At 43.6% G+C, this 17,953-nt stretch overlaps 1 protein-coding gene across 2 annotated transcripts in view; it reads right to left on the bottom strand.

Annotated features, from left to right (window-relative positions):
• Positions 1-17,953, bottom strand: part of MYH9 (myosin heavy chain 9) — an 807,001-nt gene that overhangs the window by 433,012 nt on the left and 356,036 nt on the right. For both annotated transcript variants that reach the window (XM_033935132.1, XM_033935133.1), the window contains exon 16: positions 3,730-3,923. In XM_033935132.1, coding sequence (XP_033791023.1) covers positions 3,730-3,923 — 194 coding nt within the window. The remainder of the gene's footprint in view (positions 1-3,729; positions 3,924-17,953) is intronic.

Genomic DNA, 17,953 nt, shown 5'->3' with positions numbered 1-17,953 from the left:
GGTGCCGCGTGCTTCTGCTTGCCAGCCTTCGGCACTTTAAGCACCACCGGTGGAACTGTAGGTGTCGATACCTGCTCTGAGGAGACGGAGGAAGGCACCGGCGCCGAAGTCGAGGCCGAAACCGGCGTGAACGATGCCGGTTTCAGGAGGCCCGAAGCAGCCGTGGAGGCAGCGGGCTTTGCCGATGGAGTCGAAGCACCAGTCGATATCGAAGCTGAAGGATCCAACGAAGCTTCCATCTTGAACATGGACTCCCACAGCAGACAGCGGCGCTTAAACGCTCTCGCCATCAAAGTGGAGCAAGGCCGGCACGATCTCGGGAAGTGATCCGGTCCCAGACACTGTAAGCAGCGTCGATGAGGGTCCATGAGCGAAATCGCGCGCTGGCACTTGCTACACTTTTTAAAACTGGTAATCGGCCGGGACATAGGCCGGAAAAGCTCCGCCGCAAGGTTGAAGGCGCGGGGCCCCAGCCACGCGGCCGACCCGGTGTCGGAAGAAAAATTTTTTTTTTTTTTTTGAAAAAAGAAATCATTGAAAGAAACAAATGCACAGGAGAGCCAAAAGAACTCAACCCGCGGCAAAACAGAAGGCAAAAATGAAATTCAATGGGCGCGAAATTGAAGATAGACTTCTCAGCTCCGCGGAAGAAAAAGAACTGAGGCGACACGCCCGGACCATCGGGCGGGAAGGCACTGGCGCATGCGCGGTGCGGGCATCTCGAAACTTCTGAGTTTCTTCAAGCAAGACATGCTTGCAAGATGTCCGTATCGGGGCTCTGTCGGATAACATCACCCACTAGTGAGAATACCTGCCTGCTTGTCCTGGGATAACAGCATATAACTCTGAAGCACCAACCTTTCCAAGCTAGCCAGAACTCTAGGATACAGCAGCCCCATAGGCTATGGTACTGAGACTAGTCTCAAACATGGCTCAGACCAGAAATGAGTGTCTTGTTGCCCCAGAATGAAAAGGGCTCTATCACTCGCAATGAGAGGGTGAGAAACCGCAGAAGGCCGAGTAACATCCTGCGAACATGAAAACCCAACAGCGCCTTAAACATAAGGAAAGCCAACTCCTCCTAACAAGGAGAAGTGCCGTCAGAGACCGCTTGGACAGAAGTCTAATCCAGCATTACTAACTAGTAATAAATTCTATAGCGCCAGCAGCCACATGCATTGCAGTACACCTGGTCAAAGAAGAATAAAACAGGCAAACCTGCTTATGGTACCAGAGAGCTATATTCTCACCAGACAGGGACCCCAGGAGGTAGGAAATGTCTGTACTGTAAACAGAATAATCCCCCACCACTGACCACGCTCAACAGCGATTCACCTCCTGCCGACCCATTCCAGAACAAACTGAAACTGGGCAGCAGAGAATAGAATGGAGGATCTCCTTTTGCCTAAACGTGATGGGTCCCCCAGAAGAAAACTGCACCGCTCAAGAAATCAAACCTCGGAGACACAAAACCACCTGAAGCAGGATCAGTAAAGCATGCCTCCAGGCTCGCCAACACTGTTGCCCCCCAAGCACACAGCAGCCGCCATACAGAGTAACAAGTTCTTTTTTTTTTCCTATGTGCAGGGAGGAAGGCTGCGACTGCCAGAGAAGGCCCGACAAAAGAAACTAACATACCCACTCACCTCCTGCGAGTGGGAAAAAACACACACAATTCCTCCAACGCCATAATAAACTGTTCTCTGCAAACTCAGCGTCGCAAATGCGCGTGCCTCCTGCAGCGTGGCAAATAGCTAACTCCGACTTCTTGTGCCAACTCTCTCCCGGAGCTATCCAAGCTAACGGACAGAGCAGTGGCAAAAGGTGTTCGCCATTTAGACGCCCAGAAACACGGCTGCATGTTATTTGTAGCACCGCAACTGAAAGTGGGCTTATCAAACAGGTATCACACGCTCGAGGCTGGAATTCACTGTCAAAAATGCCTGTTACTAACTCACTCGTGGCACTGGAGGGAACTCACAGCCTAAAATTACCACAACCAACCACACACTCAACAAAAAACCCGGAGTGTAAAGACTGCATAACAAACCCCACACCGGACGCAAGAATCCGCAGTCATTGATAACCAAACATACCTTAATGATGTAAGGGCTTGCAGATGCTGGTTGTTTAGTACTGGCAGTGCAGAAAAAACCCAGACAGTACATTTGGTCTCGTGTAAAAAAAACCAAAAAACAAACAAACAACCCAACAAGGGAAAGAAGAAAATTAGAGACCAAGGCAGACCCTCTATCACTGGAGGGAGGGTGAAGTAGGGACCTGGGGGGGGGGGGCCCAGGTGTAACCCCTAAAGCCGGCACCGTTCAGCTGGGCACCCCTGTCTCACTGAAGAGAAACCTCAACAGGAGAAAATAATTTTCCAGTCACAGCCAGAATTCTGGAGCTAGTTGAAAAGCAACCATTACCTGCTGGGAGATAGAGAATACTGAAGATACAGGGAGAGTACCAGCTAATAGGACCACCTGTTAATCAGTTTCTCTTTCTCCACCTGCTGGTAGATGTGTAGTATCCCACTAGTCTCTGGATTCATCTGCTGCTGTTGCAAAGGAAGCACGCTCACTCACCTCTGAGTCAGCAGCATCCAAACTGTGCTCATCTGCTTTCAATTTTGATACATGCCACCAGAAGTAAAAGCAGTCAAATACACCCAGGGGCATCTCCTGCCATTAACGTCCCAGAGCAGCTCCTGATCCCCTTAGATCCACCTCTGCTCCCAGTGATTCCTTGTACTATCACTGATCTTCTCAGAGCCAAAGAGATGACAAAGCTCCCCTGGAGGAATTCAGTGTAGGCACAAACAGCTGTGGAAGTCACTCTCCCCCTTTTCCCTGCTGAAATCACACTGCATGAGGAGGTGGTGGTGATTAACAGCTGCACAATAGGCCACTTTTCCTCCTGCATCTACTTAGAGCTGACTGCTCACTTAAACCACGGGGCTATACAAAGGTCCCTGTAGTTAATGTGAGCAGTTGGCTCTAGGTGGGTACAGGTACAGGAAGAGGAAGCCGTCTATTGTGCAGATGTTCATTTCCTCTTCTTTTTGTAGTGTGAACAGCACAGCTACTGCATTTGGCTGAGATTGAGAAGGGGCAAAGCAAATTGAATGTAGTGGGGATGGGGAGGGGAATGCAGAACAAGATGACTGTGCCATGGTAGGGGTGGGGGCAGAGCAAGGTGAGACTGCACCCTGGCAAATGGAACGGGGAGCAGAGATGTGTTTCATGGTAATCAGAGAGCTGACAAAGAAAACTACATGTACACCATTAGGAGAGGGGAGAGGAGGAGGAAGAGGCAATTCTATAACTTGGCATCAGAGCACATTTTAAGGAAACTGGAATCAGTTATTTGCTGATTTAGAAACCAATAATGTAATTTAGCATGTAAATACAGTTATTTCAACTCTTTACATTTGGTTTATGCAATTAATCTCGTGATTAAAAACTTTAATTGATATACTATAGCTAAAATCAAAGTGTATATTGCCCAAATCTCCAAGGTTTAAATAAGTTATGGCTGTTCGTGTGGCTTGGATGACCAAAAACATACATTATGCTACCTTTTCTAAATTAAAAAAAAATTTTGAAATCTGAACTAAGACTGGACTTTAACCTTGCAACCTATGACAATATTTAGAATTCCCACACCATTTAGATTAGAATTAGTAACCTCAGATTGCATGAACAACATGGGGCTACAGAAACCACTTACCTTTTTCTCATGGTTTGGAATGATGCAGCGAACAAAGTTGGGGTTAGTGTTCCTCAAGGTAGCCATCAGCTTGGAAAGTTGCTCCTTATACAGTTGGCCCACTGTTCTAAACATACCTTTCCTAGTCTTAAAGGCCCCAGGTAGGGCAGTCTCTGCTATACCAGCAACCTGATCAAGACCAACAATACGGTCAACTGGAAAGAAAAGTAGCAGTATTAGAGCCAGTATCTAATATGAGATCAATACACATTGCACAGAACATACAACAGCTGCAGAAACCTTTATACTTCATCTGCATCTTTTGCAATCCGTAAGTGTCATCTCATATCACAATAAAACAAACTATTGCCCCTTTTCCTTACCATTCATTCAGTAGTTGCTAGCCTGCTGATAGTTGGAACATTAGAGAAGAGTATGGGAAAAAATGTTTGCTTCTAGATGCCTCTTTAAAACCTATACTTTTTATGCTACAGTTAGACCTGAAATTCCAAGGCCAGTACAACTACTTATAACACTAACTACAGAAAAGTGGTGACTTTCTAGGGGGGGGGATGACATACCTGCAGCATCAAGCTCTCACTAAGCATCAAAGATCAAAGAGAAGATCCTGGAATATGGAGTATATCCAGGCAAGTAAAACATGTTTGGTGAGAATAAAAGGAAGTCCATGAAGAATAAGTGATTCTGAATATAACCCATTAAAGTTATGAGGAAAGTAGACAAAGACCTACCCTGACGGTAAGATATAAGATTGCAAATGGAAATATTTACGGTATACACTTCTCCCTCGTCATTTGCGGGGGATATGGGCAGAGCCGGACCGCGAATGGCAAAAAACCGCGATTATCCAGCTCTGACCCACCCCCACCTCCCTGCCGCCTTCCCGGCCTTACCTGGTGGTCTAGAGGGCTTTCGGGGCAGGAGCGATCTTCCTATGCTCCTGCCCCATGCAGATCGCCATGAGAAAATGGCTGTAGGGAGTTCCCGACTATTACTGACTATTTAAATTTTTCCATTCAGGGAACACTGCCTGAATGGCCTGCTTCAGTTGCAACCATCTAAAATTTTGTGATTTATTAAGTCCAAATTTATGTTGCAACTGTGAAAATTCAAGCAGTTTATCATTAGAAATGACATCATTTAAAGTACGTATTCCTGCTAAAATCCAATGACTTTAAAACCTCCAATTTGAATCTTGGAGTTTAGCCATATAGTTTGATTTGTAGATTTATGTATTGGGATAGGTGTTAAATTGTTAACATATCGTAAGGGTTTCCATGTATCCATTAAAATTATGTTTTCTTTATATACTCCAGAGCATCTTGATACTGAGAACCAGACATAATCGCAGAGGAAACATGAGTCACCATTCCAACCACAACCAATCTGGTATATTTTCAATGAGCTCTGGGAGGACCCAATACATACCTTGGCGCAAGATATAGGATTGATGATACCTATAAAAATTTGGAAAATTTACCCTCCCCTCCGCAATTGGCTTTTGTAAAGATAACAAAATTCTCGCAATTTTACCCAGCCAAATAAATTTTGTAAGAATACTGTTTAGCTTTTTATAAAAGGACCCCTTAAAAAAACTGGTAACATACATAACTTACGTTTCCAACAAGCTTTGGAAATACAAAAGTTGGCCAAATCTGACAGAAATTTAAATTACAAAGGCTCAAAGTTGCTGTTAGTGCCAGAGTTTGCAAAATCAACAGCCAATACAATAAAGCAGTTCCTTATGATGAGAGAAAAAGGGCTCTCTTATGGATTATATTATCCATCAACAATCAGGGTTACAAGTGAGAATAAGACTTTTCATTTTCAAGATCCTGAAAAGCTAAAGATTTATCATCAAAATCTGAACCAATGTCTACTTAACTGATTATAGTTTATTTCCTGATCATAATTGCAAATTTTTGTTTATTATTACAAGAATGGAAGAGTGAGGAGGAAAAATTTACTGGAAGTTTTTCTGTGCGGATACAGTTTGAAAGAACAAAAGAAGGGAAAACATCCATTAAGCAGATAATCTTTAAATGGAGATTACAGGCATGATGTTGGGGGATGGACAAAATTATTGAAAGACATTTTTGGCAGACATAGCTTAGAAGAAGTTGCTGCATTCATGGAAGATATTACACGGCATAGTATAGATTTAGGACAGCATTCACTGTACTAACAGAACAGAACATAATTGTACTAAAGCTTTAGTGTTGTAAGCAAGTACATGATTGGTTGTCAGCAGTTTAGGTCCCATGAGTAGCATTGGTCATTATGGAGCTCATGAGTTGCGTTGGACATTAAGGAGCTGGATTTGTGAAGAGGAAGGTTTTCATGGCCTTCCTGAAGTTCCATAAATTGTCCAGCAATCTAATGGATGTGGGGATGATGTGCCAGAATCTGGGTATAAACTGTGAATAAGAGCATTTGCGGCCTGTTTCAGTTTTAAGTGAATGACCAGGTGGTAGTGTGAGCCGTCTCTCTGTTTGATATCTCAGTGATCTGTTTGGGATGTAAATTTGTAGTTTTGATGTCATGTAGTTCGGTGTCAATTTGTGGAAGGTCTTGAAGGCTAGGACCAAGGCCTTAAAGGAGCAGCGATTTTGGATAGGTAACCAATGCATTGATGTTAGTGCTGGGGTGACATGGTCTCGGAAGCCTAGGTTTTTCAGGAGACGAACGGCTGCATTTTGCACACCTTGGAGGCGGGAAAGGGTTTTTGTGAGTAAGCCCACTAGTAGTGCGTTGCAATAGTCTAAGCAGGATAATATAAATGCATGTAGTAGTTAGGCAAAATTGGTTTCTGAAAAGTAAGGACGGATGCACTTCAGTTGACGGAGGTAGTAAAAGGATGAAGACACTAAGTTTGATTTGAGAGAGATAGATTTGAGTCCAGGATCACTCCTAAGCTGAGGACATTATCTTTAGCTGTAAGTGTGTCATTTCCTCAGGAATGGGTGGGGGTATGTGCAGGTGTCTTTGTGTATCCAGAGGAGTTCGGTCTTTGAGGCATTTTTAGTTTATTTGTAGTCATCTAGTTCTTTATTTCAGTTAGGCAGCTATGGAGTTTTATGATATGTGTGTCTCGATGTTGGCCAAAGGGAAAGTAAAGCTGTATATCACCTGCGAATGAGTGGATTTTGATTTGATATTTTGCTGCAATTTCGAGTACTGGTTTGACATAAAGGTTGAAGAGGAGTGGGGATAACAATGTACCTTGGGGCACTCCATAGTGGAGTGGTTTTGGCTCCGATATAGAGTGTCCTAATAGTACTCTCTGCGATCTTTCATTACGGAAGGAGGAGAGCCAAGCTAGTGCGATATCGTTGATCCCAATAGATTGTAGTCTGGATAGAAGAAGTGAGTGATCAATAGTGTCAAATGCGGCACTTAGGTCTAATAGTACCAATAATGCGTCTTTCTCCTCATCTAGAATTTTCCAGCAGTCATCTACTATGTCTAGTAGATGCATTATTGGTACTATTGATCACTCACTTCTTCTATCCAGACTACAATGTCTAGTAGTACTGTTTCTGTGCTGTGGTGTTTCCTAAATCCTGACTGGAAGATGGAGAGACTGGCATTTGTTTCTATGAAGTTTCTTAGTTGTGCGAGTACTATCTTTTCAAGTATTTTTGAGATAAAAGGAAGGTTTGAGCTGTTTGGATTTTCTGGGTCCACGGTGGATTTTTTTAGAACTGGTCTCACTACAGCAGATTTCCAACATTGTGGTATTATGCCTGATTTTAGGGACTCGTTTAGTAAGGGTAGGATGGAGGATAAGAAGATTTCGTTGGTAGCTAGAAGTGTTGTGGATGGGCATGGGTCTAAGATAGAGGTTGTGGGATGAAGGGAATCTATAGAATTTTTCAGATCATCTATAGAAACTGGTTTGAAGCTGTTTAGGGTTTCTCTCTTTGTTAGGTTGTCCTGTTGTGAAGATGTTGGGCTGTTTGGCAAAGCTTTAGCCTCCACGTCTAGGGTGTCTCGTATTTTTGATATCTTGTCGTGGAAGAAAGTAGAGAAGGATTCACTATCTAAGTTTGTTTGTTGGTACTAAGGTGGTCCTTGGGAGGAGAAAGCACAGTTACTTACCGTAACAGGTGTTATCCAGGGACAGGAGGCAGACATTCTCACATGTGGGTGATGTCATCCACGGAGCCCAGATGCAGACAGCCTTGCAAGCAGACTTACTTGTAAAACTTTAGAAAGTTTGAGAGTGCCTTCCCGCCCAACATAGGGTGTGCCACCTCAGTTCAGATAGCTAGCTAAGAAGTCAACCAGGGGAGATGGGTGGGTTGTGAGAATATCTGCCTGTTATCCCTGGATAACACCTGTTATGGTAAGTAACTGTGCTTTATCCCAGGACAAGCAGGCAGCATATTCTCACATGTGGGTTACCTCCAAGCTAACCAGAATGGGATGGTGGTAGTGTTGGCAATTTAGGAGAAAAAAATCTTGTAAAACTGCCACATTAAAACTTGTAAAACTAACCACATTAAAAAAAAACAGCACAAAGCATAGTTACTCACCTAAGCAGGACAGAAAGCAGATAGTTTCACATGTGTAGATGACATCCAGAGTCTGCTACAGTCAAAAAGTGTAGTCATCAAGTCTTTTGAAGACCACCCATATCACACGTACATACATCAATGCCTTCCCAACCAATGTCAGTTTGGGGGACCATAAATTCAGTAATAAAGCTAAGAAGCCAACTAAGGCAGGTAGGAGGGTTGTGAGAATATATGCCTGCTGTCCTTGATAACACCTGCTACAGGTGAGTAACTATGTTTTATCGGAGGACATGCAGGCAGCATATAATACTATTATTTCTATAGCACTACAAGACGCATGCAGTGCTGTATATTAAAAACACAAAAGAGAGTCCCTGCTTGAAAGAGCTTACAATCTACTTACGATAGAAATATAGGACAAATGGTGAATGTATGTTTAGGTATGGAATTATAGAGGGAATGATGAGGTAGCAGGTAAGGGACAACAAAAAGAATGGCACACAGATTTTGTGCTTTGCAAGTTGGTAAGATTAGGACTTAAACATGGCTTTAAAGAAGTGGGCTTTAAACCTGAATGTAGAGAATGACACAGGGACAAATTTGTCCCCATCCCTGCAGGGATACAATTTCCTCATACCGTCCCTGTGAGTTTTGTCGCCATCGCTGTCCATGCTCCATTCATGTAAGCTCTACATAGTAACACAGTAGATAACCACACAAGCCTTGAACACTTATGATCCGAAAGTGTTTTAGGCTTGTGCAGATGAGGTTGGCGCTTGCAAGAATGGGGCAGAAACAGGAAAAGAACTCACGGGGATGGGGAAAAATTTGGCCCTGTGTTATTCTCTACCTGGATATTCTCCCTAACTGCCAAGATCATACCTCTGAGAAGAGGGTCATTAATAATTATCATGAGCCTGGCAAAATCAAAAGGGTTGGAGGGAAGATGCCATCTAAGTGGAGAATAAATTTTGTAGAACTGCTTAGCCAGACTATCCCATCTGGAATGACTGTTCAAACAATAGTGGGATATGAATGTATGAATTAAGGAACAGATGACTGCTTTACAGACGTCCTCAGAGGGAGTGGAATTTAGTTGAGCTACTGAAGTAGTCATTGCTTCATCTTTATGTACAGTGACACGTCCTTGAAGCATGAACTCAGCCCAAGCACAGCAAAAGAAGCAGTCCACTAGCCAAGTGGACATGGTTCTCTTGAACGGAGCTCCAAGTCTGTTAGAATCAAATGACAGGAACAGCTGAATAAAGTTCTATGCGGCTTCGGCCAATCCAAATAGTAAGCTAAAGCATGTTTACAGTCCAAAGTGTGACGTGCAGCTTCACCAGGTTGAGAATGTGGTCTTAGAAAGAAGACAAGAAGCACTATAAACTGGTTGAGATGAAATTTGTAGCCAAATATTTGGAAGGAACTTGGGATAAGTGTGAAAAACCACTACCATGGTGGAATGTTGTATAAGGTGGATCCGAAACAAATGCTTGAAGCTCACTAACTCGGTAGGCAGAAGTGATAGATATGAGAAAAATTACTTTCCCAGTAAGATGAAGATACAAGTGGTTCAAAGAAGACTTCATTAGAATGGAATGTATAAAGCAATGTTACTTACCGTAAAAGTTGTTATCCAGGGACAGCAGGCAGCTATTCTCACTAATGGGTGACGTGATCCAACGGAGCCCCGATGCGGATGCTTCTTTAAAGAAAACTCGAAGTTTTGAATCGTCCGCACCGCGCATGCGCGAGTGCCTTCCTGCCCGATGCACCGGACGTATCTCCTCAGTTCAGCTAGCTAGCAGAGAAGCCAACCCAGGGGAGGTGGGTGGGACGTGAGAATAGCTGCCTGCTGTCCCTGGATAACAACTGTTACGGTAAGTAACACTGCTTTATCCCAGGACAAGCAGGCAGGTATTCTTACTAATGGGTGACCTCAAAGCTAACCAGAATGGGATGGTGGGAGAGTTGGCAACTTAGGAGAATAAATTTTGTAGTACTGTTTGGCCAAACTGTCCATCCCATCTGGAGAAGGTATCCAGACAATAGTGAGAGGTGAAGGTATGAACCGAGGACCAAGTGGCAGCTTTACAAATTTCCTCAATCGGTGTTAGATCTGAGGAAGGCTACAGAAGCTGCCATTGCTCTGACCTTGTGGGCTGTGATTTTTCTGTCAAGGGGCAATCCAGCCTGGGCATAGCAGAATGAGATGCAAGCCACCATCCAGTTGGAGATGGTGTGCTTGGAAACGGGGCGTCCCAACTTGTTCGGATCGAAGAAGATGAAAAGTTGAGGAGCAGATCTGTGAGGTTTGGTGCGTTCTAGGTAGAAAGCCAAAGCAGGCTTACAGTCCAGAGAAGGTTATCATGCCGCTGTAATGGGCCATGGTGTGCCCACACCTGGAATACTGCATCCAACACTGGTCGCCGTACATGAAAGGACTCCTCGAAAGGGTCCAGAGAAGAGTGACAAAAATGGTTAAGGGACTGGAGGAGTTGTCGTACAATGAGAGGCTAGAGAAACTGGGCCATCTCTCTTGAAAAGAAGAGACAGAGGGGACATGATCAAAACATTCAAGATATTGAAGGGAATAGACTTAGTAGAGAAAGAGGGATTGTTCATCCTCTCCAAGGTGGAGAGAACGAGAGGGCACTCTCTAACGTTAAAGGGGGATAGATTCCATAAAACATAAGGAAGTTCTTCTTCACCCAGAGTATGGTAGAAATCTGGAAAGCTCTTCCATAGGCTGTTATAGGGAAAAGCACCCTCCAGGGATTCAAGAAAAGGTTAGATAAGTTCCTGCTGAACCAGAATGCACGCAGGTAAGGCTAGACTCAAACAGAACATTGGTCTTTGACCTAAGGGTCGCCGCATGAGTGGACTGCTGGGTCTGACCCAACAGCGGCAATTCTTATGTTCTTACGATTAAATTTCATTTTTCCAAAACTCAATTTGGCTGCCGTATTCTAAATCAATTGTAATCAGTTGATATTTCCTTTACTCAAGCAAATATAGAGTTGCAATAATCTAACTGAGCCAAAATAATGGCTTGAACCAATACAGCAAAATGTAGTTTAGAGAAAAGCTAACACACCCTCCATAACATTCGAAGACTAAAGAAACATTTTTTTTAAATGATTCACCCGACGTTGAAAGAAAAGGGAAGAGTTCAACAAAATACCCAATACCCTAGATCTTCAAAAGATCTCCAGAACTCAAAGTTATTGAAGGTGGTAAAAAAAATCAATTTTCGGGCCAAACCACAATTTTGTTTTTGCCGCGTTGAGCTTCATTTGAACAGATGTAGCCCAGGTTTGTAATCTGGAAATACAAAAGTTAATATTTGATTCAAAGTTAATCAGCATTGGGTCTATTTCTAATAAGTTGAAGATGTCATCAGCATATGTGAATATTGTCTCAAAAGCAGTTGACAGATTTCTTTAAGGTGATCATATGATATTAAAAAGGAGAGCCCTGTGGAATGCCACAAACAGGCTTCCACATTGCCGAGGTTTTACCTTCCATATTCACTTCTTATGAAAGCAAAGTTAGAAATCCAACAAACCAGCTCAATACTTTTTGATCTAAACCTATATCTGAAAGTAGCTGTATTAATGTTTCATGATTATCATCATCAAAAGCTGCAGAAAGATCAAACTGCAACAGAATAGCAAAATGATTGTTTGATAGTAAACCTTGGATCTTGGAAATTAGAGACAGTAACAGTTTCTGTACTAAAATTAGATCTAAAGCCATGCTAAATGGTAAAAGTATTGATAACTTATCTAAACTAAAAAGTTGTCTAGAAATAATGGTCTATCATCTTTGTTAACAGAGGGATGGTAGCGATAGGCCTGTAATGAGATGGAATGGCTGGGTCTAAATCCACATTTTTCAGCATGGCATTAGAGCAATTTGTCTCATGCTACCGGAAAAATAACCATTATCCAGGATGCAATTTATAAAAAATTTTAATCAAATTACTGCTTGATTGAGAATATTACAAAAAATATAGGAAGGAAAAGGATCCAAAATGCATCTTTTTTTGTCCAAGCTCATCACATAGCTTCTTAACCTGATCATCATTTACAGTTTCAAAATTGCAACAGGTCCTATCAGCTGGGATATCTTTAAATTTTTCATTGTCTAAATCAGAATAAAGATCATGTTTTACATTTCCAAAAAAGGTTTATACTCAAAAATTTTTCATTGAAAAACTTCACAAGATCATCCACATTTGGTCTATTATTTCCATGTGACATATTCTAAATAGTGACATAGTTTAAATAGAGCTTTATTTTGTTCTTTAGAGCTATTTATTTTGATTCCATAATAGATCTTCCAAGATTTATTGAGTTCTTGCTTTTGTTCAATGATTTTCTTTCTCCATTTTAACCTATCATCTTCTATAAAACCACTGGTTCCCAGAGTATAGAAATAAAGATGTAAAATCAAGATGAAAAATCTCTTAAAAGGAAAAAAAAAAAAGCTTATGAGAAACTGTAGGCTAGTCCAACACTTTCCTGCTGAAAATTCACAGGAATGTATCTAATCTATAAAGAGGTTATCTTCAAGCAAGGCTGGTAAAAATGACCAAGGAACTAAAAAGGGTAATATACCCATGCCTTCTGGCAAGAAAAGCCATGCTACTTGCTGAAACCAGGGCTGGGCTAACAAAACAGCTACAGAGAAGGAAATCCTACTACATGTATACAAAGGTCTACATTATATTACATTACAGATTACTTTTTTTTTTTTTATCTTTATTCATTTTTAATCTTTCAACAAGTGAACAAAATAGAACCATACATAGTCTTGAAAACATCACTTGTAAATCCATCAAGAAAAACAACTGTATATATATAAACCCACAACCCCCCCCCTCCCCATTATTATTATTAATATACACAATATAATAAGAACCCTTCCCCCTCTCAATTATTTGTGGTGTATATTTCAATATAATCACAAAAAGATGTCAATGGCCCCCATATTTTAATAAAGGTCTTATAATTTCCATTTTGTACAGCTAATGATCTTTCCATTTTGAACATGTGACATAACGAGTTCCACCAAAAGTTGAAATTAAGTCTACTGCAATCCTTCCAATTGTTGGTGATATGTTGAATAGCGACTCCAGTCATGATTAATAAAAATTTATTGTTAAATGATGATATCTGACTCTTTTTCCTCATAGCTGTTCCAAATAATACCATATCATAAGATAGTGCTACATGATTTTCCAGTAAACAATTTACTTGATCCCAGATGGAATTCCAAAAGGCTAAGATATAGGGACAATAAAGCACAGTTACTTACCGTAACAGGTGTTATCCAGGGACAGCAGGCAGATATTCTTGACTGATGGGTGACGGCACCGACGGAGCCCCGGTACGGACAATTTTAGAGTGATTGCACTCTAAGAACTTGGAAAGTTCTAGTAGGCCGCACCGCGCACGCGCGAGTGCCCTCCCGCCCGACAGAGGCGCGCGGTCCCCAGTTAGGATAAGCCAGCTAAGAAGCCAACCCGGGGAGGTGGGTGGGACGCAAGAATATCTGCCTGCTGTCCCTGGATAACACCTGTTACGGTAAGTAACTGTGCTTTATCCCAGGACAAGCAGGCAGCATATTCTTGACTGATGGGTGACCTCCAAGCTAACAAAAAGAGGGATGGTGGGAAGGTTGGCCATTAGGAAAACAAATTTTGCAAAACAGATTGGCCGAAGTGTCCATCCCGTCTGGAGAAAGCATCCAGACAATAATGAGATGTAAAAGTATGAACTGAGGAACAAGAAGCAGCCTTGCAGATTTCCTCAATAGGCGTGGAGCGGAGGAAAGCCACAGATGCTGCCATAGCTCGAACTCTATGGGCCGTGACAGAACCTTCCAGTGTCAGTCCGGTCTGAGCATAACAGAAAGAAATGCACGCTGCCAGCCAATTAGACAACGTACGTTTAGAAACAGGACGTCCCAATTTATTCGGATCAAAGGACAGAAAGAGTTGGGGAGCTGATCTGTGGGGCTTAGTACGCTCTAAATAGTAAGCTAGAGCCCGCTTACAGTCCAAAGTATGCAGAGCTTGTTCTCCAGAATGAGAGTGAGGTTTCAGAAAGAAGACAGGCAGAACAATGGATTGGTTGAGATGGAATTCCGAGACAACCTTAGGGAGAAACTTTGGATGTGTACGCAGAACCACCTTGTCATGATGAAAGACTGTAAAAGGTGGATCAGCAACTAGTGCATGTAGCTCACTGACCCTCCTGGCAGAGGTAAGAGCAATAAGGAAAAGTACCTTCCAAGTGAGAAACTTGAAAGGAGCGGTAGCCAAAGGTTCAAAAGGAGGCTTCATTAAGGCGGAAAGAACCACATTGTGATCCCAGATTACCGGAGGGGCTTTGAGAGGTAGTTTCACATTGAAAAGACCCCGCATGAATCTGGACACCAAGGGATGAGCCGAGAGAAGTTTTCCATGAACTGGCTCATGAAAAGCAGCAATAGCACTGAGGTGGACTCTGATGGAAGTAGACTTGAGGCCAGAGTCAGACAAAGAAAGAAGATAATCCAATAAGGTCTCCACTGCAAGGGAAGTGGGATCATGATGATGAAGAAGACACCAGGAAGAAAACCGTGTCCACTTCTGATGGTAACATTGCAGAGTGGCCGGTTTCCTGGAGGCATCCAGAATGGAACGAATGGGCTGAGACAAGAGTATCATGAGAAGTCAGCCCGAGAGAAACCAAGCTGTCAGGTGCAGAGACGGAAGGTTGGGATGCAAAAGGGTCTCCTGATGTTGCGTAAGCAGAGAAGGAAACAGTGGAAGAAGGAAAGGCTCCCTGGAACTGAGTTGAAGTAGAAGGGAGAACCAATGTTGCCTGGGCCACCGTGGAGCAATCAGAATCATGGTGGCTCGTTCCCTCTTGAGCTTGAACAAGGTTCGTAACATGAGAGGCAGAGGAGGGAAAGCGTACAGGAACAGATTGGACCAATTGAGAAGAAATGCATCCGCTGCCAGACGGTGAGGGGAGTAGAGTCTGGAGCAGAATAGGGGCAGCTGGTGATTGTGAAGAGCTGCAAAGAGGTCTGTCTGAGGAGTGCCCCACTGAGCGAAGATGGACTGTAGAGTTAAAGGATCGAGTGTCCACTTGTGAGGCTGGAGAATTCTGCTGAGCTTGTCCGCTAAGGAATTCTGTTCTCCCTGAATGTAGATAGCTTTCAGGAATAGTTGGTGATCTGTGGCCCAAGCCCAAATCTTCTGGGCTTCCTGGCACAAGAGGCGAGAGCCTGTCCCACCATGCTTGTTGATGTAGTACATCGCAACTTGATTGTCTGTGCACAGCAGGAGGACCTGAGGAAAGAGAAGATGTTGGAAGGCCTTGAGGGCATAAAACATCGCTCTGAGTTCCAGGAAATTGATGTGATGTTTCATTTCCTGGGCTGTCCAAAGTCCTTGAGTTTGGAATTCGTTCAAATGAGCTCCCCAAGCATAAGGGGAGGCGTCGGTGGTGATGACAAGTTGATGAGGAGGTAGATGAAACAGAAGACCTCTGGAGAGATTTAAGTATATAAACCACCATTTTAGAGACTGACGAAGAGATGATGTCACAGATATGTGTCGTGAGCAAGGATCCGTCGCTTGGGACCACTGGGTAGCTAGGGTCCATTGAGGAGTGCGCAGGTGAAGACGTGCGAGGGGTGTGACATGAACTGTGGAGGCCATGTGACCCAAGAGTATCATCATTTGCTTGGCAGAGATGGAACGTTGTGGAAGCACCTGCTGACATAGAGAATGAAGCGTTTGAAGACGGTTGGACGGCAGGAATGCTCTCATGAGGACTGTGTCCAGCACCGCTCCAATGAATTGAAGTCTCTGAGTGGGAATGAGATGAGATTTGGGTAGATTGATCTCGAACCCCAGGAGCTGTAGAAACAGGATGGTTTGGTTGGTGGCCAGGAGCACTGTTTGAGATGAATTGGCCTTGATTAACCAATCGTCCAGATAAGGAAAGACTTGAAGGTGGTGAGAGCGTAGAAAGGCGGCCACCACAATCAGACATTTGGTGAACACTCTTGGAGAGGAGGCAAGACCGAAGGGTAGCACCTTGTATTGGTAATGACAATGATTGATCATGAAGCGGAGGTACTGCCTGGAGGCCAGATTGACCGGAATGTGAGTGTATGCTTCTTTGAGATCGAGGGAGCATAGCCAGTCGCTTTGATGAAGAAGAGGATAAAGAGTTGCCAGAGAAAGCATCTTGAATTTCTCCTTGACCAAGCATTTGTTGAGATCGCGAAGATCTAGGATGGGTCTGAGATCCCCTGTTTTTTTAGGGACCAGAAAATAACGGGAGTAGAATCCCTGCCCCTTCTGATCTAGAGGAACTTCCTCTATGGCGTTCAGGAGGAGGAGGGATTGAACCTCCTGAAGAAGGAGAGAAGACTGAGAGGTGTTCAAAGCAGACTCTCTTGGCAGACTTTGTGCAGGACGTGTCTGAAAGTTGAGAGAGTAGCCGTGGCGGATGATGTTGAGGACCCACTGATCCGATGTGATGTTCTCCCAACGGCTGGTGAAACAAGACAGACGTTCTCCTATGGGTCGAGGGAGATTGGCAGATGGTGGAATACTGGCTATGCTTTGGAGAACCACGTCAAAAGGGTTGGGTAGACTTTTGTGGTGGAGGAGGCTTCACCTGTTGCTGCTGGGCTGGCCGAGGTGGTTGTCGCTGTTGCTGACGTCTAGGCTGTTGAGTAGCCGGTGGCAAGGGACGGGCAGCATAGCGGCGTTGGTATGCAGATTGTTGGTGAAAAGGCCGAGCAGGTGGAGTCTTTTTCTTAGTCTTCAGGAGAGTATCCCACCGAGTCTCATGGGCAGACAGCTTTTGTGTAGTGGAATCCATGGACTCTCCGAAGAGCTCATCACCCAAGCAGGGAGCATTTGCTAGGCGGTCCTGAGGATTTACATCGAGCTCTGAGACTCTGAGCCATGCCAACCGACGCATGACAACAGACATAGCCGTGGCCCTAGAAGTCAATTCAAAAGTGTCATAAATTGACCGAACTAGGAACTTGCGTAACTGGAGATGGGAGGAAGAACAGGCATGAAATGCAGATTTCTTGCGGTCAGGGAGGTACTTTTCAAAAGCAGCCATGTTTTGAATGAGGTGCTTTAAATAAAATGAAAAGCGTAGTTCCCTGACCTATTGGCTAACATGGCATTCTGATATAAACGTTTGCCAAATTTGTCCATGGCTTTTCCTTCTCTGCCAGGAGGGACTGAGGCATACACACTAGCTCCCGCTGATTTCTTAAGGGTGGATTCTACCAAAAGAGACTCATGCGGGAGCTGAGGTTTGTCAAAACCAGGAATAGGGATAACCTTGTATAAGGAGTCCAATTTACGAGGAGCTCCTGGTACAGTCAGGGGAGTCTCTAAATTTTTATAGAAAGTCTCTCGTAAGATGTCATGGAGAGGGAGTTTGAGAAATTCCCTTGGAGGCTGGTCAAAGTCCAGAGCATCAAGGAATGCCTTGGATTTCTTCGACTCAGCCTCCAAGGGAATAGAAAGATTCACACATCTCTTTTAAGAAAGAAGTAAAAGATGTGGAATCATGTTTAGAAGAGGGATCAACAACAAGTTGATCCTCTTCATCAGAGGAACATTCACCTTCAGACAGAAAGGGCTCTTCAGAATCACCCCACAA

The sequence above is a fragment of the Geotrypetes seraphini genome, chromosome 2 (assembly GCF_902459505.1).
Source record: "Geotrypetes seraphini chromosome 2, aGeoSer1.1, whole genome shotgun sequence".
In the NCBI taxonomy this organism is placed as follows: domain Eukaryota; kingdom Metazoa; phylum Chordata; class Amphibia; order Gymnophiona; family Dermophiidae; genus Geotrypetes; species Geotrypetes seraphini.
The sequence above is the reverse complement of the archived record's forward strand: the minus strand, read 5'-3'. Positions and strand labels throughout refer to the sequence as shown.